Consider the following 26,094-nt stretch of genomic DNA (forward strand, 5'->3'; position numbering starts at 1 on the left):
TCAGAAATGGGAATCTAAAAGCTAAAAGCTGAAATATGATTCGCAGATCCACTGGTGGCTAATGTGAACATCGTCGTATTCTCTGTATTCGACAGCATCATTCTGATCAACCACGCAAGGCAGATTTTGTTTGACTATCTTTAAAAACATTTGTGAAATGGATACGGTGCAGATACGTGACTTTTTAAGCAGACATAAATAGGCTTGGAAATACTTTTTGGGTGTTTTCCCTAGCGATGGGTTACCAACCGAAATAGGGGCAGAAAGACCATGCACCCTAGTCTTTAACACAGACCCGCATGACCAGGCTGGGACACATTGGGCAGCCATGTTTATAGATGTTGACAAGGTTACAGTGTTTGACAGCACTGCAGAGTTCCACGCCTCCTATATTCAAGTTTGTAAAAAAAGCTGCAGCTGTGGTGGAGTATAACAAGCTAAGGGTGCAGGATTCCATGGCCATCACATGCGGGGAACATTGTATTTATTTTATCAGTAAAATGTCACAGGGTGTTTCGTTTAGAAATTTCTTAAATCTATATTCGAGGGTTCTTGTTAACAATGATATTATAGTTGCGAAATATGTAAAAGAAAACACCCGGGTGTCGGTCAGACCTGTGAAAACAGAATATGTACCTTGTCAAAACTGTAAGGGTTTATAACTGTTGTATGCTTAATGTTGAACGTATAAAATAAAGACATTATATTTTTTTAAAACATGCATTCAGACTCGGTATTTCAATATACATGCACCATAAAATGTTTTTTGAAAGACGACTGAGACGGTTTGTAAAGTTATAACAGGGTGTTAATTACAAACATGTAGTTGACAAAACTTTATTGAAGAAACCTAGGAATAAAAATCACACCCACAATTATTCAAAAAGTCTTTAGAAACATCAAGGAGTAATCCATGTGAGGGGTAGTTGGGGTAATGTCTTTTTTTTTCGAGATGTCGCCGGCTGTGCAGGGGTAGACCATTTAGGGGATAGCCTTCGAACTTCAGAACCTGTAGGCGATGGTAGTAGGGGGTCCTTCAAATTGTCTAGCAGGCGGCGGTGTTCATTATTACCAAGAAGCATGGAGGGTATATTGAGTTCAGCAGCGGCCCTCAGAAACTGCTCCCAGCCTCTCGTGCATTTTGAGGCGTTAGGATTTTAGGGTGTGTGAGACCTTTGACTAGATCGTACATATGCGACCCTGCATCCGGTTGGCCCTTGTAGAGAAACTCGCCTCGTTCATTCCAGGAGGTTAGGTCTTTAGAAGCGGCTAGTTTACTCATTATCATCTGCGCAGCCCCTCTGTGCCTTTGACTTATATTTTTTAAGAGGTCTCCAACAAAGGTATCCGAGGCTGTCGCAAGATCGGGAGGCGGTTGTAGGGGCTGAGGGTCGGGGGCCTGAGCTGCGGGTTGTTCAGAGTCTGGGGTATATAGAGTCAGCTTGTTTTTCTCGGTATTCCATTGGGCGTAGTAATTTAAGAAATTTTTGAGAGTGCTGGTGTATAGGTTAGCCTTGTCATAGGGGTTTAGATCAGTCCTGCTCAAAATGTCTTTAATTTCAGTATCCAGACGTAGCGTCTCATTTCTACGGATATCCCAGGCGTTGTCCGAGGAGGACCCCAGCTGCTCCATTTGCTGCCTAGGAACCAGATACATTTTTGTGGCATGATCCATCACTGACCCGAGAGGAGGCCTGTAATTACAGGTATAGCTATCCCCAGCAAGTTACCTATAAAGCCCCCAAACTGTTTCACCAGTTTCTTCTTGGTGATGAGTGTGGCCCTTTTATTACTGAGCTTCTTGATAAGCCCCTTCTTCTTCTTCAGAACCTGTAACTGACGCTTTGATATAGGGACGTTGCCTTTTAGGGTGTTTAGGGCTATTTCTGAAATGGCAGCCACTAAATCGTCAGAAGCTGTTCCCAGGATGGCCTTTCTGTGTTGGGGGCTGGCTGTAACAGGCATTTTCAGGAGGGCTAAATTGCGGCGTAGGTGTGCAGACATGGTCACCACCGAGCGTTATAAGGGTGGGGCTGTAAATGGTTCTAAAAAACATCAGCGCTGCTTTTTATAGGTCCTGGTCTTGGGCTTTGGGGTAAACTACAGGTAGCTCTGGGGTAAAAATATCAGCCATTAGTATATAGTCTTCCAGAGTTTCATTTTTTAAGTCTACCAACAGGTACCCGTGGGGTTTTGCTGTAGCGTCGTTAAAGGCCTCCATGAAGAAGTGTGTGTTTCCAGGGTAAATCTGTTTAGCTATGACGGCTATTTGTTGTTTGTCACGAGGGTTTTTACATAAAACAAGGTATGAAGCGTTGAGAGCTATAGACCTACTATTCTTGGCTTTGTAAAACAAGTTCTGCACAATGTAGCAGATGCTTAGATTACGATGATGTGAATACTGAGTAAAAGCTCTCTAACTCGGGATGATCACCACCTTCACGCATCAGATCATCAACAATTATCATATTTACAAGGGTTGGGGGTAGTAGCTCATCATCGTTGAGGTTATCCGGTATACCCTCTATAAATTTGATATGGGGGAACCGGCGGCCCAAGTCTGTATAAAGAGGCTGCCAGCATGAATAAAGCCACACAATGTTGGTAGGGGTTTGTGATAAAGCAGAGGAGGTATTTTCTAAGAGCTTTTTTATAAAGTAGCTTTTACCACAGTTTTAGGGTCCTGCTAGCACGTAGGAGAACGGATGCTGTAACCTAGTGTCCATGCTGTGGTGGCTGTCTCTCTAATGGGTCTAATAACGATAAGGCAGTGTTTTATAGTCGGTTCTCAGGACCCTTTTATCAAAAACAACTCGCAATGTTTTATGTAGAGGCTGGGTTGTGATTTCCCACTTCTTTTTGGATCTGACGATGCAGGGCTGGTTCACGACTATGGTTTTAGCAATCTCAGAATCGTCTGCTGTAGCGTATTCATGCACCAGATTCTTCAAACTATCAAAATTGATTTTTAGGGTGTTGCTGACATTTAATGTTATCCCTTTGACTTTCATACACACCTTGTTCTTGTTGGTACGGTAACTGTATGTTTTAGGCCCGGAGGATGTATATTAAATTATATACTCATCCTTTTCTAGCTCACTGGTTAGGTTACCCAGATAATCTCCTAGAGGAGGGTCTTCATCCCCCGGCTTGCTCAGAAAAATCACCGAATCTGTATTGTGATACAAGCAGCGATCCTGGAGCTTATCCATAACCCCGTAAAGCTCTAGATGAGCATGGGCTGTCGTGAAGCAGGCTATGAAAATGTTTATGTTGTTACTCAATGTGGGGTACTCTTGGGCGTATTTCCAACACAAAGCCGCGGTATCGTCATCGATAAACTCGCAGCTGGACACATCGTAGCATGGGGCAAACGGGTACTTGAACAGTTCATCAGGATCTGATATTAAGGTAGTATTTGAAAGGTTTGTGCGCTGTGCAAATTTTCCCCATAAGGAGGTGAGACAGAGTTTGGCTAACTGACGGCGTGCAGGATTGACCTCTATCAGATGGGGGCGTAAACGGATACCCTCGTGAGCGTAGTAGTTGTCGATGTATTTCTGTTTTGCATCCTGACTAGTACACCATTCAGGATACCCTGAGGCCTCCTGTTTGTCTCTGAGAAACAAATTAATGTAGGGGGCAAAGAGTTGTGTTGTAGTGCTCTTAAAATGCCACACTTCGTGTACTCTACCTAGCCTGTACCCTTTCTCTAAGGCAGCTTGTACCTCGATGCTACACCAGGTCCCTGTGAGCAAACTTTGTTCATCGGTGTGTCTGCAACCATCAACCTCTTTAAGCATCGCACATGTTCGGCAGAGGGGGAACATCAGCTTGCCATCGACTCGACATGGTAACACAGGGAAGTAAAGCTGCTTAGGAGGATAGATTTCACATTTGATAAGCTAAAGTATTCGGATAGGGGCTTAAAATCTTTATAGATGAAGGGTGGGATGACCCAGTGGGTACAACTTCATCTTGTTCACAAAAGGGTACAGACTGGTGAAGTAGTGTATTTTCTCACCCTCACCAGCGGCCTTGTACAGCTGTATGGCATTTGTACGCCCCCCAAATAAGGCATCGCGGGGCTCCAGAGGTTTGGGTAAATCACGAGTCTGAAGAAAAGAGCAGAGACCTGTGTCGGTTTTTAACATGTCTAACCACTCATGCTCGCATAGAACTCTCATAGTAAACCGCTGCTTTTCAACATACAGGGCCTTTGTCAGAGTACGTCTGTATAAGTGTTCAAAGGTGGCCCCCAACATTTTGTTATACTCTTGAGGCTTGTAACACTTGGGGCAGCCGTGGTAAAAACAACCGTTGAATTCAAAGGCCGCCGGCACACCCTTAATTACAGAGTACCCGTCCAGGTAATAGGGGCCCAGGCGGTATTCACCACTCTGTAAGGCATGTTGAATCTGGATGTCTTCCTTCTCAGAGACGTGCATGAGCCACTGGATAGAGGGGGTTGAATAACGTTTCTGTTTACCGTTATAGAGGTCTGGAGGTACTAGAGCTATAGTTTCTGGCATCAAAAACCTGTGTTTGTAGATGGACATACACATGGAGGCCAGAGTGACGTTTTGAAATGGGTCTATGTATTCGACCGCTTGCCGCATTTCAGGGGTTTTGGATGTCAAGGCCTTGACTTTCTTAGTCAGTGTCTTAGGTTTCAAGACCGTGACTTCTTTAGTCATAGACACCACAACCTCTCTGAAGAGGTTACAAGCTTGCCGCAGGATCATTACATCCGCCTGACAATAAGCTTTCAACTCTGTTTGAAAGTGAAACTCCTTTTCACGGTTTTTAGAGTACCATTGTAGAAAGCTCACTTTCTCATCAGGCATCATGTATTCAATCCCGTAGCTTTCGGGAGGAGGCATGGCCCCCACATAATTCTGGTTAGCCCAGGTGTTAAAGAAGTGTGGAAAATAAATTTTACACCCTGGGAACCCAAAGGCCTTTGACAGCTTGCTCAATTTCATGGGTAGGAAATTCAGGGTGTCTATGAAACGGATTTTTAAATGGCATACCGTCATCAGCATCAGTTTAGACCCCTGGGTTATGAGTTCCACCTGTATCTTTTCACGAATCATGTTTCGCAGAATAAAGAAGGAGTCGTAGGCTTTTGAGTTGTGGGCGAGCATGGTATACCCTTGGAATTTGGATTGAATGAGAGTGCTTAGGAAATCACCAACACACGTTCGCCCCTCAAACTCCCAGCTGGCGTCGGAAGTTAGATGGTGTGCATAAATATAGTTAGGCTGGTGTACCCCCGTCTCTTGTGTGTACTCTATATCAAACACTATATAGTCTTCGGTCTTGGTCTGCGGTGGACCTTTAACCATATAACACTGTTGGTTGGGGCCGTCAGTGTAAGACACATGGCAGCGGGGGCATATCATACCTTTGCACTTGTGATCCGTTGCCACATACCACCCACCCTCGCTGCAGTCCTTTTTAGGGATGCAGTTGAAATATTTTACGTGTATGTTCAAGCAGGCTTGCGAGCGACAAAACAACCTACATGTCTAGCACCTCACCTTCACGGTGGCGTCTTCTATGCACCCGTCCCTCTGACACATCTTACAATGCATTTCACACTGGTGGTATGTTTTATTGTTGTATATATGGTCGCAATGGGCGCACACATACTTGACCCCCAGAAAACCTTTAAGGTGCAAGATGCCGTAAAAATGATTTTCGATGTGGAGGACATATACGGTCTTGTTTCTCACAGGTTCCCCGGTTGTAAAGTACTGCCAGGAACCACTGTGATAAAGAACTTTCACCGTCACGGCGAAATAGTTCTCAAAAAGACCTATATCGCCAAAGCCGACCATACGGCAGGAGGTATTTCAAGAACCTCATGGGCTTCAGCAGCTCTAGACATGATGACAGCGTCAGGGGTCTTGCGATCTATCAGCAGACCCACGATGCTGGCCGCCAGACATGTATTGGCAGCGGGGTTGTTAAAGTTGAGCAGCCACCGCTATTTCTTACCAATTATTTGACTGTATAGTATGCTCTTTAAAGGTCTGGAAACACCCCCTTCACGCCCCCGTACAATGAGGGCTATGACTCTAAAAGTGCCATAGGCGACTAGTTCAGCCTTACTCTGTAAAAGCCTTGAGAGGTTTTCTAAAAATTGCACAGCGTCAAAAACATCGCGGGTCTTCCGCCTGGTGAACAACGGAGTGTCAAAACCCTGCCCCTGGAAGCGGAGTTGGAAAAAGTCATTAGGCCCCACATCGTGTAACAACCTTTCTATGAGCTCCTGCACAGCCTGATGTATAGCTAGAACCCCATGAGTGGTTGATGTTATTTGGTGTAGGTTAACAAATCTAAACTCCTCATAGTGTTCTACGGCCCTGAACCTCTCTACATTGCGAGTGTAACTTCTAACACTCTCTAAAAACAAGGGCTCTAGGCCCTCATCAGTAGGAGTGTGAGTTGCGGAGGTGTTCTCTGCTGTGTCATTTTGGGAGGTCATGGTGGGACATGTCTCAAGGGTCCTTGTAAACCTGCGGGTAGCGCATAGTCTCGCCTTCTTCAGCTTATGTATTAAAAGCCGGTGTTGCTTTGTACTATTAAACCACTTTTTTTTTTACGGACCCATGCTTTTCTACATACCAAGCCCCAGCCTATCTGAACAGGTAGGTCGGTGTCGCTGTATGTCTTGTTCATGGAGGCCGTCACTACAGATACGCCCATAGGACCTTCTGAATGTTGCTGTGTTTGGAGTTTTAAAGCCCGCCCCCCTACCCCCTTCAAATGGCCGACCCTCAGTATGTTAGACCCTGCACCTATGTATTGTCGGTGGTGAAGTGCTGGTTTATATGTTTCAGGCGTTGGTCTTGAAGCTATGGTACCTTGTTTGAAGGGGTCTAGGGAAACAGATGTGTCTTGTTTGAAGGCGTCTAGGGAAATAGTGTTGTCTTGTTTGAGGGGCTGTGGGGCAGCAGATTGCCTCTGCTTGAGCAGTTGTAAGAAGCGTACAGACTTTGTCACTAACCTCTGGACCGTACGGGTATATTTTGGGGGCCTCTTATGAGCACCAGTGGCTGTGGGCGTCTTTAGGGGTTGGTGCTGCCAAAGTTGCGCCTGTATACCGTGTATGTCGGCCACAGCCGCCTGACACGCCTGTATTATCACTTTTTTACACAACCCAACCCTTTCCACGACCTTCTGTTGGGCCTCCCTCTTGAAGCTGATATTGGAAAGCCCCAGCTCAATTTTTATGTTTGCGCCGTTCGCCTGACGTTTTAATTTTCGAACAGCCATCTACATCTCTTTTACATGAGCCCCCAATACATCTAGGGTGTTTACAGACCCATCTTGTTCCTGCTTAGGGGGGCCCACCTTGCGCGGCCTTATAAATGGATGCAACTCCTCAGGACCCTCTATACTGCTAACTGCCTTAGCCCCATTCTGTAACGCCTGCTCAGGACCCTCTATACTGCTAACAGCCTTAGCCCCATTCTGTAACACCTGCTCAGGACCCTCTATACTGCTAACAGCCTTAGCCCCATTCTGTAACGCCTGCTCAGGACCCTCTCTACTGCTAACTGCCTTAGCCCCATTCAGTAACGCCTGCTCAGGACCATCTACACTGTCAACAGTCCTGGCCCCATTCTGTAACGCCTCATCAGTAACCTCTATACTGCCAACAGCCTTAGCCCCATTCTTTAACGCCTGTTCCTGGCGTATTTTACAAATAGCGAGCCTCCATTCTTGTTGGTATGATGAGTTCAGGAGTGTAAAAGTGTCAAAGGGGCGTGCAATAAACGGCAAATCATAGTAGTCCACGGCGGAATTGTCATCCACACTTATTGCTGAGGCCGGTGTGGGGCTTACGATGGCCGCTGGGCTGGACACGGGCCTGTACTTGGGGCTGACAGCGGGGCTGGACACGGAACTGTACCCGGGGCTGGCCGCGGGCTAAACACGGGACTGTACACGGGGTTGGCAGCGGGGCTGGACACGGGCTGTACTCGGGACTGTCAGCGGGGTGGTAGTGTTGTATGCTCCCTGAGGGGCATTAGGGGACAAAGGGTATGAGGATTGTGAGGAGCTGTCGTTGTAAGCAGGGGGCCTAGCTGAAATGTCTGTGTTATGGTGTGGTGACTGGTTACCTGGGTTCTGTAAACCCCCGGTGTTCGAAGACCCCTGGTACACCGCTTCTGGGGTTCTACATCGGCTGTCTACCATCCCCCTCATCACCTCGAGAGCGTCGCTATTCATGCTAGAAGGACCTTCTAGGGGTTGCGCATTATCACCTGTTGAGCCCCTCGGCACGGCCTGAACACTTACAACCGGTTTTGGGGTCTGCTCCGGGGCGTGTACCTCTACATGAACAGTTAATTTATTTGGCACTGTCTGGGGTTTCAGGACGCTGGGTGGATCCAGCGTTGCATTAGGGTTGCTGAGGGACTCTGCTAACTGTAGCTTAGGGACCCCCGGTTTCAGCTTCAGAAGTTTTCTTGAGAGGCGCGTTGTTTTAGGGGCTTGTGGCGGCGCCATCTTTTCTACACCCACCGATACAACTACTGCCTCCTTGGGGCTCATGGGTGCATAGGCCTCATTCAAGGCCTTGGCATCCCTTTTTAGAGATAAGTCTAAGGGGCTATCTTGGGGTTCAGGGGTCCTCGGTTTCTTCTTCTTCTCAGGGATTAAGGGCCTTGCCTGGACCTATGGGAGCACCGGCGCTGTCTTCTTTAGGTTTAAGGGTTCTGTTTGGGGCTCTGTGAATACCTTACAGGACTTCACACGCTTTAAAGGGTTAGGAAGGTTCTCTGAGTCCCTATGTTTCTTCTTAAAGGTTACCACGTTTAGACGCACATCCCTTTTGATACCCTGAGAGGGCTCAGACCCGATGTACCGGTTTTACACAGACCCTGCCCGGTGTTATCTGTGTTTGTAAACACTCTACAAGTGCTGACCCCACCCCTGTGCAGAATGGATTGTTGTAGAGGATTGTTCATCATGATGGCTTGTGTGTAGGACGTTGAGAGTTTCTCATGGCGTACACACCTACTCACGCCTTTTGCGCCGTTTCTGTTGTTCTGGACGGTTGCTGTTATGTCCCTTAAGGGCTGCGCAGGCCTCTCTTCAGCAGCACGTTTCTGAGACGCTTCTAAAATATAAACAGAAAAATATATATATATTAGAGAAAGCATAAAACAACACATACAAGCACCACCATCCTACGTTCTACACAGCCACCTTTTTTTTATATAGGCATTGCTACAAGCCGCTGTACCCTTCTGCTTGAGAGTCTGTAACACCTCTAGTACTTCTCACACCCTTTTGTAAAAAACACACCTGAAAGAGGTCTTTTTGCAGCTCCTTTCTTTGACAGGGGTCCAGCTTTACACGGTAAAGCTTTCCTCTTCAGCGGTCTTTCATGTGGATGTTGCGCAGCCTCTTGTACCTCGACACCATCCTGGCATAACGTAGGGGCACCTGTAAAGAAAAATTATACCCAACATTAGTCATCTTTCTGAGGAGGCCCCCTATACACCCTCAGGGTCAAGACTCTGGCCTACCCCACCAACTCCCCAGCGTCTTAGGCAGCTTAAATAACAGCTGCCTTTTTATTTACATGTAGGAACTGAAGTGTTTTGCACACTGTTCAGAGCTCCTTGAGCCTCGACTTACACCATACGATCTTCAAAAACTTGTTGTAGTTCGGGATCATAAGCTGTAAAAGCATACATACATGAGAACCCATTAGAAAAAAGAGAACTTCTGAGAGAATGGTGTACAAAACTACATAGAACTACACAACTCTAAATATATATATATATATATATATATATATATATATATATATATATATATATATATATATATAAATATATCAAACACAAAGGTTGCCCAATGAGGATATCACACACCTCGGGATTCCGCACAGTACACCGTAGGCAGCATCAATGAGAATAGGCAGCAAGCGCTTCAACGCCATACGCGTTTCGGGCTCCCTCGAGCCCTTGATCACTGGCAGGAAATGAGACATGAAGCGGAACATGAAGAACGCTGCTTTATTTAAAGTATAGAGTCCCGCCCCAGTGGGCGAAAGGCATCATGGTCCTGGTAGTCCTTATACAGCCCCATAGACTCAGTAAGTTCTCTCTCCAAGTGGCATTCCCGCTTCTGACTCACTGTACCTCATTCGAGTGAAGGGCATGACAGCACTGTTCTCATGTAGCCCAGTCTTCCTGCGGTAAAGGCTCCCTCGGTCCACACGGGCGCTCGAGATCCAAGCACCCAGGAGCGCCTGGCCAGCGCCGGGATATCCTCGCGGCCGGACGAGCCGCTATAACATCAAACACAAAGGTTGCCCAATGAGGATATCACACATCTCGGGATTCCGCACAGTACACCGTAGGCGGCATCAATGAGAATAGGCAGCAAGCGCTTCAACGCCATACGCGTTTCGGGCTCCCTCGAGCCCTTGATCACTGGCAGGAAATGAGACATGAAGCGGAACATGAAGAACGCTGCTTTATTTAAAGTATAGAGTCCCGCCCCAGTGGGCGAAAGGCATCATGGTCCTGGTAGTCCTTATACAGCCCCATAGACTCAGTAAGTTCTCTCTCCAAGTGGCATTCCCGCTTCTGACTCACTGTACCTCATTCGAGTGAAGGGCATGACAGCACTGTTCTCATGTAGCCCAGTCTTCCTGCGGTAAAGGCTCCCTCGGTCCACACGGGCGCTCGAGATCCAAGCACCCAGGAGTGCCTGGCCGGCGCCGGGATATCCTCGCGGCCGGACGAGCCGCTATAACATCAAACACAAGGATATCCCGGCGCTGGCCAGGCGCTCCTGGGTGCTTGGATCTCGAGCGCCCGTGTGGACCGAGGGAGCCTTTACCGCAGGAAGACCCGGCTACATGAGAACAGTGCTGTCATGCCCTTCACTCGAATGAGGTACAGTGAGTCAGAAGCGGGAATGCCACTTGGAGAGAGAACTTACTGAGTCTATGGGGCTGTATAAGGACTACCAGGACCATGATGCCTTTCGCCCACTGGGGCGGGACTCTATACTTTAAATAAAGCAGCGTTCTTCATGTTCCGCTTCATGTCTCATTTCCTGCCAGTGATCAAGGGCTCGAGGGAGCCCGAAACGCATATGGCGTTGAAGCGCTTGCTGCCTATTCTCATTGATGCCGCCTACGGTGTACTGTGCGGAATCCCGAGTTGTGTGATATCCTCATTGGGCAACCTTTGTGTTTGATGTTATAGCGGCTCGTCCGGCCGCGAGGATATCCCGGCGCTGGCCAGGCGCTCCTGGGTGCTTGGATCTCGAGCGCCCGTGTGGACCGAGGGAGCCTTTACCGCAGGAAGACTGGGCTACATGAGAACAGTGCTGTCATGCCCTTCACTCGAATGAGGTACAGTGAGTCAGAAGCGGGAATGCCACTTGGAGAGAGAACTTACTGAGTCTATGGGGCTGTATAAGGACTACCAGGACCATGATGCCTTTCGCCCACTGGGGCGGGACTCTATACTTTAAATAAAGCAGCGTTCTTCATGTTCCGCTTCATGTCTCATTTCCTGCCAGTGATCAAGGGCTCGAGGGAGCCCGAAACGCGTATGGTGTTGAAGCGCTTGCTGCCTATTCTCATTGATGCCGCCTACGGTGTACTGTGCGGAATCCCGAGGTGTGTGATATCCTCATTGGGCAACCTTTGTGTTTGATGTTATAGCGGCTCGTCCGGCCGCGAGGATATCCCGGCGCTGGCCAGGCGCTCCTGGGTGCTTGGATCTCGAGCGCCCGTGTGGACCGAGGGAGCCTTTACCGCAGGAAGACTGGGCTACATGAGAACAGTGCTGTCATGCCCTTCACTCGAATGAGGTACAGTGAGTCAGAAGCGGGAATGCCACTTGGAGAGAGAACTTACTGAGTCTATGGGGCTGTATAAGGACTACCAGGACCATGATGCCTTTCGCCCACTGGGGCGGGACTCTATACTTTAAATAAAGCAGCGTTCTTCATGTTCCGCTTCATGTCTCATTTCCTGCCAGTGATCAAGGGCTCGAGGGAGCCCGAAACGCGTATGGCGTTGAAGCGCTTGCTGCCTATTCTCATTGATGCCGCCTACGGTGTACTGTGCGGAATCCCGAGGTGTGTGATATCCTCATTGGGCAACCTTTGTGTTTGATGTTATAGCGGCTCGTCCGGCCGCGAGGATATCCCGGCGCTGGCCAGGCGCTCCTGGGTGCTTGGATCTCGAGCGCCCGTGTGGACCGAGGGAGCCTTTACCGCAGGAAGACTGGGCTACATGAGAACAGTGCTGTCATGCCCTTCACTCGAATGAGGTACAGTGAGTCAGAAGCGGGAATGCCACTTGGAGAGAGAACTTACTGAGTCTATGGGGCTGTATAAGGACTACCAGGACCATGATGCCTTTCGCCCACTGGGGCGGGACTCTATACTTTAAATAAAGCAGCGTTCTTCATGTTCCGCTTCATGTCTCATTTCCTGCCAGTGATCAAGGGCTCGAGGGAGCCCGAAACGCATATGGCGTTGAAGCGCTTGCTGCCTATTCTCATTGATGCCGCCTACGGTGTACTGTGCGGAATCCCGAGGTGTGTGATATCCTCATTGGGCAACCTTTGTGTTTGATGTTATAGCGGCTCGTCCGGCCGTGAGGATATCCCGGCGCTGGCCAGGCGCTCCTGGGTGCTTGGATCTCGAGCGCCCGTGTGGACCGAGGGAGCCTTTACCGCAGGAAGACTGGGCTACATGAGAACAGTGCTGTCATGCCCTTCACTCGAATGAGGTACAGTGAGTCAGAAGTGGGAATGCCACTTGGAGAGAGAACTTACTGAGTCTATGGGGTTGTATAAGGACTACCAGGACCATGATGCCTTTCGCCCACTGGGGCGGGACTCTATACTTTAAATAAAGCAGCGTTCTTCATGTTCCGCTTCATGTCTCATTTCCTGCCAGTGATCAAGGGCTCGAGGGAGCCCGAAACGCGTATGGCGTTGAAGCGCTTGCTGCCTATTCTCATTGATGCCGCCTACGGTGTACTGTGCGGAATCCCGAGGTGTGTGATATCCTCATTGGGCAACCTTTGTGTTTGATGTTATAGCGGCTCGTCCGGCCCCGAGGATATCCCGGCGCTGGCCAGGCGCTCCTGGGTGCTTGGATCTCGAGCGCCCGTGTGGACCGAGGGAGCCTTTACCGCAGGAAGACTGGGCTACATGAGAACAGTGCTGTCATGCCCTTCACTCGAATGAGGTACAGTGAGTCAGAAGCGGGAATGCCACTTGGAGAGAGAACTTACTGAGTCTATGGCGCTGTATAAGGACTACCAGGACCATGATGCCTTTCGCCCACTGGGGCGGGACTCTATACTTTAAATAAAGCAGCGTTCTTCATGTTCCGCTTCATGTCTCATTTCCTGCCAGTGATCAAGGGCTCGAGGGAGCCCGAAACGCGTATGGCGTTGAAGCGCTTGCTGCCTATTCTCATTGATGCCGCCTACGGTGTACTGTGCGGAATCCCGAGGTGTGTGATATCCTCATTGGGCAACCTTTGTGTTTGATATATAAATATATATATATATATATATATATATATATATATATATATATATATATATATATATATATATATATATTAATATATACCTGGCTGCAGGGCTGTCAATTCTCCGGCGTTGCTAGTTATTACAGGGGTGTCCAGCGCCGGGGTACACTGGTAACGGCTGCATTTGCAGGGTCTTGCACCTGTATTAAACATTAAATAAAATCAGCGGTTTTAAAAGCGCCTTTCTTAAACAAAGTATTACAACTTCAAACAATTCCTGTAGGCATTTTAAAAAAAGGCAGTTAGGAGGGGGTGCAACAACAGACATTTTTTTTAAAAAGCGTTGCATGTGCTGCGCTAAAACATATGTTAAAAAGAAACAACCTGCGACATATCCTTTGCTTATGGGTAAATCACTTTAGGTACACATGGCCCTTCTGACATTTAACCACTACCCCTATGTACCTGGTACTCATTTGTAACCGGTACACTTCACTTATCTCTTGTAACACACGTCTTGCTACCTCTTACATTTTGCATGCTTTTGATACGTGCATCAGTGCCCCCTATGCCTACATAGCGCTTGTTCTAGTGCTTGAGTGTCTGCCTTATATTGATGTGCTATACCTCTAACTGTACTTTGTTTTCTCTTGGACCCTGCATACATGCCACTTTCTTCCTCCTGTAACTTAATGTTTGGTTTTGTAACCTGCACACATGTCACTTTTCTCTTGTAGCAACATGTCTGCTACCTTTTGTATTTTGCTTGCTCACAATTGTCACTTTTGCCGCCTGTAACTTAACGTCTGCTTCTGTAATTTGTTCATTTGTATCTTTTATGTAACACATGTAATTCTCAGTCCTTATGTTTTGCAACGGGGTCTTGTGTAGGCGCTGTGACACCTTCGGGTAAAGCACCGCGCTAGAAATAAAAAAATTTAGAAAAACACACATAGGGGCTGCATGGGCAAGGTCCCTCCCCCTCCCGTGATGTCACCAGTGATGAGTTGGTGATATCACGGGAGGGGGCGGACCTAGCCCCGCAGCCCCGATGTGTGTTTTTTTTCTGTTTGCATCTTTGTTGTAACGCCTGTAACCCTTAGTCCCTATGTTTAGCAACAGGTTCTTATGTAAAGCGCTCTGACACAGCCGGGTAAAGTCCAGCGCTAACTCGCAATAAATAAAAAAATAATTAAAAAACACACACACCGGGGCTGCTGTGCAAGGCCCGCCCCGCCAGTGATGACGTCCGTGGAGGGGCGGCCCTTACACAGCAGTTCCGGAGAAGCTCACGCTGCCATGCCTCCGCTGCCCCAGGGATCCACGTGGGTGGCTTGGAAATGCCCTAGGACCCTGCGGCGGCAAATACTTTCACCGGAGCCCTCACCCCGAGCAGCGCCAAACACAAGCGGGTTCGGGGCGATAAAAAAAAAAGAAAGAATCGGCAATCGGCCCACGGAGCTCTGAAGACCCCAGCACCCTAACCCAGAGCAGCGCCATGGCGAAGCGGGCTCGGGGCAATGTTTTTTTTTTTAACGTGGGAGTACAACGAACCCGGGCCCCGGAACCCCAATGGACACCTGCGCCCCCACTCCAAACCCCGAGCGGCGCCATAGAGAAGCGGGCTCGGGGTCATTTTATTAAAAAAAAAGCGGGAAACAAGGGCCCTGGAGCCCCGAGGACCAACGGAACGCCAGCACCCTCACACCGAGCAGCGCCATGGAGAAGCGGGCTTGGGGTCATTTTATTTAAAAAAAAGCAGGAAACAATGGCCCTGGAGCCCCGAGGACCCCCAGAACGCCAGCACTCTCACACCGAGCAGTGCCATGGAGAAGCTGGCTCGGGTCATTTGATAAAAAAAAGAAACGGGCAAAAACACTCCCCAAGGACCATGGAGCCCGCAAAAACACTCCCCAAGGACCATGGAGCCCCACGCGCCCCCCAATAAAGGCCCGCAGTGTGCGAAGGACCAATCCCTACTAGTTCTGATGAGCGGCACAACAGGGTCCGTGACAATATGAGTAAAACAGCTAAACGAGGTTGGTGAGTACAAGCCTGTATTACTTTATTTTGAATGTGTAAAAACATTGTATTTTATTTAAAGACCCTATGGTACCCTTAAAGCAGTAGTAACCTCTGTAAAATGCTTCTATGTGCTGTAAATACACGTTTCCCCTCGGCATGGACTCTCCTAAGGCATACAACATTATGCCCCATAAATACAAACCCTGCAAACTCTACGCCCGCCCTACACCACCACCCCCATTAACATTAAATACCTACACACATAGCTTTAAACTCTATGCCTCAACAAAGCCTTTATTCACTTTAAATACATTTACATTACAATTCACGTCTTGTAAAAACTTCATTGTCACCATTATTCACATTAAACACAACACATCGCCTTAAAGATTAACAGTACATTTACATTACAATTCACGTCTTGTAAAAACTTAATTGTCACCATTATTCACATTAAACAGAACACATCGCCTTAAAGATTAACAATTTACAATCCAGCCTACATAGTACTATTTAGCATTTTCAAAACTGCAGCTTTGTATACTTTAAACACCACATAAACATACATCCTTGCGCCATCCATTATTTACCTTCCTTAAAGTGTCGCAGACGGCGTCAATCTGGGAGAAGTTGCTCAGGTCCATTCTTGCCTTAAGTTCCAAGGGTTGTCTCTGTGCCGCCAAAACAATCCACGCAAGTCGTTCCCCAAGAGTTTTGAATAGGTGCTGTTGCAGAAATCCACAAGGTGCAGCAAAGCAATCCAGCCAGTCACTGCCAGAGGTTTTTGACAGGGTTGTTGGTGCAGAAATCCACAAGGTGCAGCAAAGCAATCCAGGCCAGTCACTCCCCAAAGGTTTTTTGACTTGGTTGCTGGTGCAGGAGTCCTCCAGGTGCAGCAGAACAAACCACGCCAGTCGTTCCTCAAGGGTTTTTGAATGGGTGTTTGGCAGTATTCCTTAAGGGGCCTTTTTATACTTGTCCTAGCATGCTAATTAGAGGCCTCCCCCCACACCCTTTATGACTTGAGGGGGGTTTAGAACAATGTCATGGTGGCCTTTAGATAGGGAACCTTTTTTCTATCCTGGTACAGTATAACCAGTACATCATTTATTACTTTGACAGCTGTTACTCAAACTCAAGGCCTATCCCGGGAAGAGTGGGGTTAGACAATGGGGGGCTTGGGTGGCCATCGCAAAACTCTTCACAACTACGTGACACCTTCTCCTAGGAAGTTGGGATCCCGGGAACAGGATCCAACGCCAAGGTCAGAGTTTTTCCTGCCAGGCATGTCAAGTTTGGGACTAGCCTGTCAATTTTCCTGCCAGACATGTCAAGTTTGGGACCAGCCTGTCAATTTTCCTGCCAGGCCTGTCAAATCTGGGACCAGGGGCTTTGTGATGTGTTTATTACATCCTAACAGCTGGTATCTTGTTTCAGGGTCTCATGGGAAGCTTTGGCTCTACATGCCACCTGTCCTTTTTTTCACATCTCAAAGCTCAGGGGTTGCTGGGGTTTATTATTTTATAAGGGGTTTGTATTAACCTATTTTTTAGAGAATTACCATAGGCAGGTTTGTGAGGACCCTTTACAACTTTGATACCTACATGCCACAGTCTTCCTCCCAGGCCCTGGGCTTGGGGACTCTGGACTGCTCCGCAGCTGTTCAGCCAACAGCTGTCTGCAACCCCCCAGTTTTAAACATGCCCAGGCATTTCCCTACTACATGCACACACTTTTTCTATGCACTTTTTTTAAACACATACACAATTACCCCATGTTTTGCAATCAAACCTGTCAGTTTTGGGACTAGCCCTACATGTCACCCATTTAAAACCAGAGTGTTTGCGGCCAGCAAGTTGCTGCCAGACCTGTCAAATTTAAGGCCAGATTTTGCTGCCAGACCTGTCAAATTTAAGGCCAGAGTTTGCTGCCAGACCTGTCACTTGTGCGGCCAGAGCTTGATGTGAATGGTATCCCTGCCTACTACTTTTGTTTTATTTTGAAAGCAAAAAGTCAACACTCCTGCTTTCATGCTTCTGAATTTAATCAGGACGCATTCTTGAAGAATTATACCTAGCCAAAAATGGTTACATTTTGCAAAGACGTGCACATGTTTTTGTATTGGACACCGGTCAGTAATGCCTGCTTGTCGGACAAAGTAAACATGAAAACGTGTTGCCCGTGACCCATACAATAGTTTCTGGGCGTCGAGCGATAGGAAGTCTACACACCTGTGACTGACTGCACAGCTATGATCAGTCTTATTAAATGTATTTTTATTGTTAAAGAATTTTATAATGTGTTATTTAAATAAAGTGTGTCTTTGTTTTCTTTCATGACCTCATTTAGGTCGAATAAAGTTTTTGATAGATTGGATGGATTAACTAAACGGCTAGCCAGCATCAGGGTACCCAGAATGACCCCGGGTCTGGTGGCGCAGTGGGCTAATGCACCCACTGCAGGGGGCCTGTGTTTGACCCCATGGTCACAGGTTCAAATCGCGGTGGGTCCACTCAGCATTTCATCCATCTGAGGTCGATAAAATGAGTACCAGTAGGTAACAATAAACATCTGACCCTGATGAACAGCATGCTGGGTCCCAACCCATGTGGCCTCACATCAGCGGCTGCGTAGGCGAGATCTAAAAAAGGTCCGCACACAGACGCATCAAACTACTGATTACTTTGATAGACTTGGGGGCAAAAGCATAAGCCAAAATTTTACTCCAACAACTCAAGGCATGGTCCACCGAAGGCAATATGATTCCTTATTATCAAACTGGGTTCAGGCCAAAATCATCAGCAATAGACAACACGATTGCCTTATCATATCTGGCCTATCGCAGCACACAGCCTCTTAGACCCCACCTCTTTGCTTGCTTCACAATTATTCAGCTGCTTTTGATGGTGGGGACAGGAATATTCTATGGTCAAAGCTGGCCCAACAAGGTAATGCCCCTTCTCTATTGAAGGCAATCATCTTCTTGTACTCCAACACATTGGTTTGCGTTATGGGAAAATGACTACACTTGAAATACCTTCAAATTGTGGTCTGAAACAGGGCTGCATGTTAGCACCCAATTTGTTCAATCTTTACACATCCGACTTGGGCCAAGCCATATCTAAAGCCAAAACTCCACCTCCACGGATGGGCATGCAGAAACTCCCTGTACTTCAGTATGTGGACCACACACGAATTTGAATGCAGCGAGCACCCCATCAACTGAAATTATAAAATGCTCATAATAAACTTACTGCTAATGTTTGGAAGACAAAAGTTAAGCTATTTGGCAAATACAAACATGAATCCAAACATACCGGAAGACTAGGTAAATTGAAGATCAATAACACCTCGAAATACAATTACCTGTGAGTTTGGTTCACAGAGAACCGTAAGGTCAACACACAGCTCCAGCATCTTACAAAAAAGCATCTGCATTCATATTCGGGACGTGCAAATTAAACAAATAAAATATTTATATAGTCCCTTGGCTGTAGCAATCATATGAATTGTTCGAGCAAAATTACTACCCACCATTGCTTGCGCTCACCAAACCTACACATGGGATCTGCTGGTCGCACTAGACAAGGTACAGTGCACTGCATACAGGCAAATCTTTAATTTACCAAACTACACAAGACAGTCACTGTTACGCCTCGAGTTTGGGCTGACGATTGACAGGCGTACCTTAACACAGGCATAACTGGAGATTTCCATAGCCCCCAACAATCCCTGGGGCACATATGTAGCCATCCCGGCCAACGATGTAATGGTCAGCTTAGAGACAGCAATCACACCATTTGCAACATATCTGGCAATCAAGTCAATTTTGAAAAAAACAGCTGTTGGCCGTTTCTTGAAAAGCAGACACAGACAAAATTCAGGACGTACCTTATGCACACTTAGGGGCACATTACAATGGAGGATTTTCCGCATCCTCCGGACCGGCGGAAGCCACCGCCGGCCTGGAGGATGCGGAAAATCCTCTGCGGACCCACCAAAGAACCACCGCCACATTAGGATGGCTGGTGGGTCCTGGTTTCTGTCCGCCGCTTTTCCGCCGCGGTTGGCTTACAACGAAAAAGACCTAATATGGTGGCGGTGTCTCTCAGACACCGCCAGACATATTAGGATGGCTGTGCAAACATGCTTTTCCGTGGCGGATTCTCCGCCGAGGAAAAGCATGTGGATCTTCACCTCAGGGGCCTGTAGCGGGCCCCCTGGGTGAAGGGGGGTGGGGGGTGCACATGGGGGGTACCTATGGTTCCCCCCTGCCTTTGCGTGCACGAAGCGGCAGTCACCGCGCGGTGCCTGCCGCTTTGTGCATGCAAATGCACTGCTTTCATTTCTTACATTGCGGCGGGTGCTGCTTCAAGCAGCACCCGCCGCAATGTAAAAAATACAGGATGTGACCGCCAGGGTGGCGGTCACATCCTAATTGCCGTGGAGGGACCACCGCTGCCCATGCGGACGGTCCCTCTTACGCGTCCGTCCGCCATCATAATAGGGCCCTAAGTTGCCAACTCCTACGAAACAACTAAGATACAGCCATATTTAAAAAAAAGTCCGTACAGAGTACCACCAGATGCTTCATACTATGTGCGAAAATAATGACCCTGCCAAAACAAAGTACAGGACCAACTGGGGAAATCTGCCCAACCAGCAGAATTGTAGGGTCTGTGACTTTATACGAGTATCGATGCTCCATTTATTACGCTGTTCTCCAGTATTTTTAACTCATGCTGCATTTTATTGAGAGGAATGTTTTTAACTCAGGGTAGCTCTATGTGCAAAGAATCCTGGGCCTATAGTTTAAGCATTCAGAAGACCAATGGATCTCGCACAGATTGGCAAACCCATAAACATCTTGCACATTGGCATTAAAAAGCAGTCCACCCTAGCGTAACAGGGGGTCACACTTGCATTCCAATTAACTAGCTCCAAAAATAACATGGCTTTATCTTTTTATCCTTTTATTACTAGAAGTTTTAAGAGTATTTGCTAAGATTTAATTCTTGTGCTTTTACATGGTATTGTGCCAATTTTTATAAATTGACACAATAAAGGATTCACTGACTGAGTTGTTTTTTGTTGTTCTTTTGTCAGTTATACTTAGGCCTTGTTTACGACTTTACAGTGGAGCTAACCATCGCGCCATTGCTCCACCAAAGGTCGCAGCCTCCCGCCCTCCAGATTACGACTTTTCAGTAGCCTGGCAGGTGGGCGATATGCTGGTCCCATGGCTATGCCTCCATTAAAGGCATTGGTGCCTTCAAAAAAGGCACAGCAATGGGACTGCACGGCATTGACTCGAAAAGCCACACCGCGCAGGTACCTATGTGCATGCACACAGGGGGCCACATGTTATGCCCCCGGTGTGCATCCACATGTGGTTGAGACACAGGGGAACCTGTAGAGCCCCCTTTGTTTCCTCTCCTCCAAGGTTTACATGGAAGGAGAACCTCCATGTATACCCTGGAGGAGAGGAAACTCGTAATATGCTGGGCAGGACCGCAGCGGTCTCGCCAAGCATATTGCAGCCTCTGCCCTCTACACCAAAGCCAGTGAAATGTGGATCCCGGGCGGAGCTGGTGGTCAGTCCAGCCAACTCCTAATGCGGTGGTCAGACCACCGGTGCGGCAGAGGCTGGATGTGCCACTGCCGCTCAACCACGAGTCTGGCGGTGTTCAGACAGCCAGACTTCTAATCGGGCCCTCAGTTTTGACTATTCTGTGAAATTTGGTCAGTTGGTCACATGGTATATATGGGGATTGTTACTATATAAATAATCTTGTCAATCAATAGAGCTCAAAACAGATGTCTATTTGAGACTCATCGAACTCCACAAAGATTTAACCTGTTACTTTCCTTGTCCAGGCAAATTACCTTCATTTTAACTTTGAAATGTTGAGGTGTGAATTTAGACAGAGCCCTTTATTCCAGTGCAGCACAGTGTGGCTGTAAGGAGGTCTAATGAACTGGAGCATTAAAAGGAATGCCTAGAGAGACGATGAGGCTGCAAGTGTCACCGCATCTATTGGTCACCTGTCCTGGCTTCCACAAAATTGACTTAAATGAGAATTGGCTGACAATTCCGTACCTGCTTCCATCGCCATGCTTCCCTCTCTCTCAGGGCAGAAACACATGGGAAAGGTTAGATCAACTGGCAGTGCCATCATGGCAGTCATAGAGTTGCTACTGTGCAGTCACAATCCCAGCTATTGCAGGGAGTGTGGTGTCCTTGGCCAATCCTTTCAATGAAAGTTCACACTTTCATGTTTTTGACACATGGAACGTAAAACACATACGCCACTGAAAGCAGCGCGGGCTGCATGGAGTATCCACTCGTGAGGTGACCGCTGTGCCATCCGGTTAATGTGGCAGCACTCTTAGATTAGGGAACTCCTTTTAAGGTGCGCTGTGGTTTGCCTGATTGGTTATCATTCTATATTAATGTTAAGTTTTTGCTTTATTTCACTTATTAGTGAGCATTCATATGGGAAGGAGGTAGTGAAGTGGCAGGAGCAGCTAAAAGGGCTAACAGGAGTCAGGCTGCTCTTGCGATTTCGAAGATGTGACTGGCTACTATGTGTAGCAAAAAATGTAAAACATCAGCAGAATAACATAAAATAATGTGTGCTCATTCAAAATGGGAAAGGCAAATGATTGATGTACTTACTGGGAATCACCTAAACATTCCATTTGTTGAAGGAGGACTGACCCAAAGCCCTCTGTGTATATTATTGTTGATTTGGAAAAGCAAAATCTGTCAGCCTTGGCCTGTGCGGGTAAGAGCGGTGGGCTAGGTGGGGGGGATTTCGACGTGCGATGACGAGGGGAAATTAATTATTTATTTAATTTTCCCTTGTCATCGTCCGACGAAGTCCCCCTTCACTGCTCTTACCTTTATGGGCCGCGGCTGAAATATGTCTCTTTCCACACCAAATTATGCAGCCCTTAAATTTGAAAGTTAAAACTATCTAAGATTTAAAAAAAAAAATCAGTCGTCTGGGCCAGCACTAGGTACATATTATTTGGCCAAATAAATATCCGTTTACAGCCGTACCTCTAGGTGCATTTAAATGCAGCGAGAGTAGCCTCTGGCATTTCATTTTTCACAGTTGTTTTACAGGTGTAAATCTTTTTTCATTTTCAGAATATTTTAATTCAGGACTCGGAAAGCTTCAGAAAGCAACTCGAAGACACATTACATGATAAGGTAATGAACGTGTTTTGATTGCTTCAATTAAGCGTTATGGCTGAGTCTTAACTTCTCAATGTCGAGTAGATATTGTCTGCAGACACGGAATAAATGATTCTCAGTTTATCCCCTGGCAGTGCGTTCGCCATAAAAGTGATTTTATTAAATTTCCTACCACAGAGAAGCAGAACATGGATTAAAGGAAGATTATCTCAGTTTCGCTCTTCAGTGTTTCATGTCATGCAGATAAACTACATTTTATTTAAAAGGTGCTTTGAATTCTGATTGCAGTAGCTTGAAGTGAGATGTTTCAAACTCAAAAAATGCAATTGAATAACTTGCCATTATTTTGATATGATCTTCAGTTTTTAATCTATTAATTAAAAATTATTCTCAATGCTGTGTTTAAAGTGATCGTCTCCATTTTACAAATGATAGCCCTATGTAAAGATGTCTTCAATCTGAAACTGAATACTTCCTGCAAAGTTTGACAGACTATTTTTCCTAAAAAGAACTAAGGCTCTGACCCACCAGGGTGGTATCCTTCATCGTCGGTGCCTCCTCATCACAAACCCGATAGGGTGAGTGTGATGGATTCTCACTCTGCCAGCAACTATGGCATTGTATGTGAGCAATAGTTCAGGAAATGAAGGACAACATAAATAAGCCTCTTCCATCAATCTTTTATTTGAAACCGAAGACTATGGTTTCTCACCATGTCAAAAGTCAATGATAATGTCAATAGGGTGAAAACTAGATCGATCAGTCATAGTATTAATGAAGCCATGTTTTACTTCAGTCGGTACACTTACAGTTCCATGTCCTACACACAGTCACTGACTTATGTATATTTCATCTGTGAAGCAAAATGCCCAGTTCATTTAAGGAGGGTATCATTTTCCACCAATTCCTCTTTTTTTCTTGTGTAAATATTGTCAAAAGTATGGCTTGTTTGTCCCAACAGCAGAGTCTGATCATCTCTAAAGTTTTCTGTTTAGTGAAACTAAAAAAGGACACGTGTATTACAGCTATATGTTAAAAGAATCCACAATCACACACTTGCATTTAACTTATATAGCAGATCAGATATGAGGACATAGGAAGATGAAACATAGAATGTGACAGTACTTATACAACTCTGTATATGTTCAGGAACATGCTCATCAACTTTTTTGAAAGGCTATTTTTTACCCTTCTCAGCTCATATTATTTATTGTGGTCCATTCACTATCACATATTATAGTAGCTCATCAAATACAGCCATCTCTTTATACTCAAGTGACCCTAACGATTAATAAACATACTGAAGCCCCTCTACCTCACCATAAGCAACAATCACATTCCACCAGATGCATTAACACCGTTAATGAATTGAGTGAAATTTTAAGGAATTAACACCACAATTATGAGATCAAATCATTTTCAAACTCCTCTGTAAGTCAAACCAAGCATGATATAGGGGACTATTTAGAGAGAGGTAAATTGGTGAATGCCCTGTCCGCCCTATTCAGAGTGTATAGCTGGGTATATGCTCAAAATAGTGTGTATTACCATCTAATAAACATTTAAATACACACTATTCTACACTCTTAAAATTATAAACGCTTTAAGTAAAATTAAAGGGCCAGATAAGGGTCTCAAAATGTGGTCACACTTTTAAGACCAGTCAACAATTTTGTATTGCCATAAGTATTAGTATATTATATCAGATAATCTTCATGCACAGGAGGTCGCAGAATGACCTACCAAATGTATATTTATTACGCAGATCACAATTTGAGACTCCTTGTGATTGACAGCAAAAATAGGGATGGTGGTTTGCAAAGTCAGCGGGCCATCATCCCTGCGTATACATTCCCTTGTTAGGCACTTCTTTGCTCAAATGTAAACTCCTGAATGAAGATGGTAGGTGAGAGGAAATGCCCCGGCTTCCGATTGCTACGTAGAGAGCATGCAACCAGAAAAAAGCAATCCAGTTCAATTCAGGACTGGAGGGGCATCTTGGTCCTTCTCAGGGACTCCAAGCCTGAGCAGCCTGACAAAACTGTAATCCTGCACGAAGCACACTCCAATGCCTGGGAAAGATGGCACGCAACAGGCTATTGCCATCTTTTAAGTTATAGGGCGAACAACCATTTATCTGCTACCCTACCCCTCTAGTAAATAATGTTCAAAATGACTGATCAGATTATCTACACCTGAGTCTGACAGGGTGAAGTCTGAACTGATTTGGCTAGTGGGGTTAGGCTGTCACTTCCACCACAGGTTTTGAGGGATTAGTTTTCGCAATATGACTGATACCATTTATCTTCTTATTCAATGTGGAGTAATGCACAGTTGTGTGTTATGTTAACAAAGATTTATATCAAGCAAGTAACCATCTGATAATTTATATTTACTATATTTTGATGTTTCTCTTTACTAGGAAAGGCTATCCGAGGAAATTGAAAAATTAAGATCTGAACTTGATCAGTTGAAAATGAGGTCTAACTCGTTGCATGATCCCACATTAACAAGGTATTAATCTGATACTTTTTGGTTACTTTTACTTTGATATTCAAAATGTTTGTATTGTAAATCATTGGGGGGACTAGATCACAGTCCGGATGTGATTTGGGACTGAACTGTAGAATCCTCTGTGGTACAGTTGCAGTCAGTTGTCTATGAGGATTACTTTGACTTATCCTTGGTAAATTTGCCTGAGCAGCAAGGAGGAAATAATCAGAGACTTGTGGTGAACTTACAGACTTAAAGGTCTACAAAAAATGTAAGTAAATAGAGATACATTAAATAAAAAGCAAATAAAGAAAAAACTAAAACAAATTGTACAACAGGTTGAAAGCTTCAGCAGAAAGTACACATATTTTATAAGAAGTAAATTTATAAAGTGTTGCATTGAAATATGATGGAAATGAAAAAAAAAACATAAATGCAGATGGATCCTTTGGATGTCTGACTTAGGCCTAGGCACAGCACAGTGTGCATGTGTGTGGATATGCCCAGTCAGTGTTTCAACTTTTAAATTTAGAAATATTTTTGTAGTATGAAAACATTAAGCACCGCCTGAAGGCTGTACCTCGTAAGGGCTCCAAAAGAGTGAGATACATTTTGTGGGCCTATTGAGCTAGAAAAGAATCACCTTTAGACTTACGAATGTATTCTTTACACCAGTCTTTCTATATATTTACAGCATAGTTTAAATATATTATGTTAATTCAACGAAACCAATTCAAGCAGACAGCCAGTTTGTTACTCTGGCCCTTTTTATGGATTTAAAGTATTTGAAAATTCGCATCAATGGTTCCCTTAAGTCAAGTCAATTTTAT

General features: G+C 46.0%; 1 protein-coding gene across 1 annotated transcript in view; it reads left to right on the top strand.

The window, feature by feature from the left end:
* PPFIA2 (PPFI scaffold protein A2) overlaps positions 1-26,094 on the top strand; it is a 2,034,471-nt gene that overhangs the window by 1,408,692 nt on the left and 599,685 nt on the right. The window contains exons 13-14 of the mRNA XM_078674230.1: positions 22,724-22,786; positions 25,194-25,285. Coding sequence (XP_078530356.1) covers positions 22,724-22,786; positions 25,194-25,285 — 155 coding nt within the window. The remainder of the gene's footprint in view (positions 1-22,723; positions 22,787-25,193; positions 25,286-26,094) is intronic.

This window comes from Lissotriton helveticus, chromosome 1_1 (assembly GCF_964261635.1).
Source record: "Lissotriton helveticus chromosome 1_1, aLisHel1.1, whole genome shotgun sequence".
NCBI lineage: Eukaryota > Metazoa > Chordata > Amphibia > Caudata > Salamandridae > Lissotriton > Lissotriton helveticus.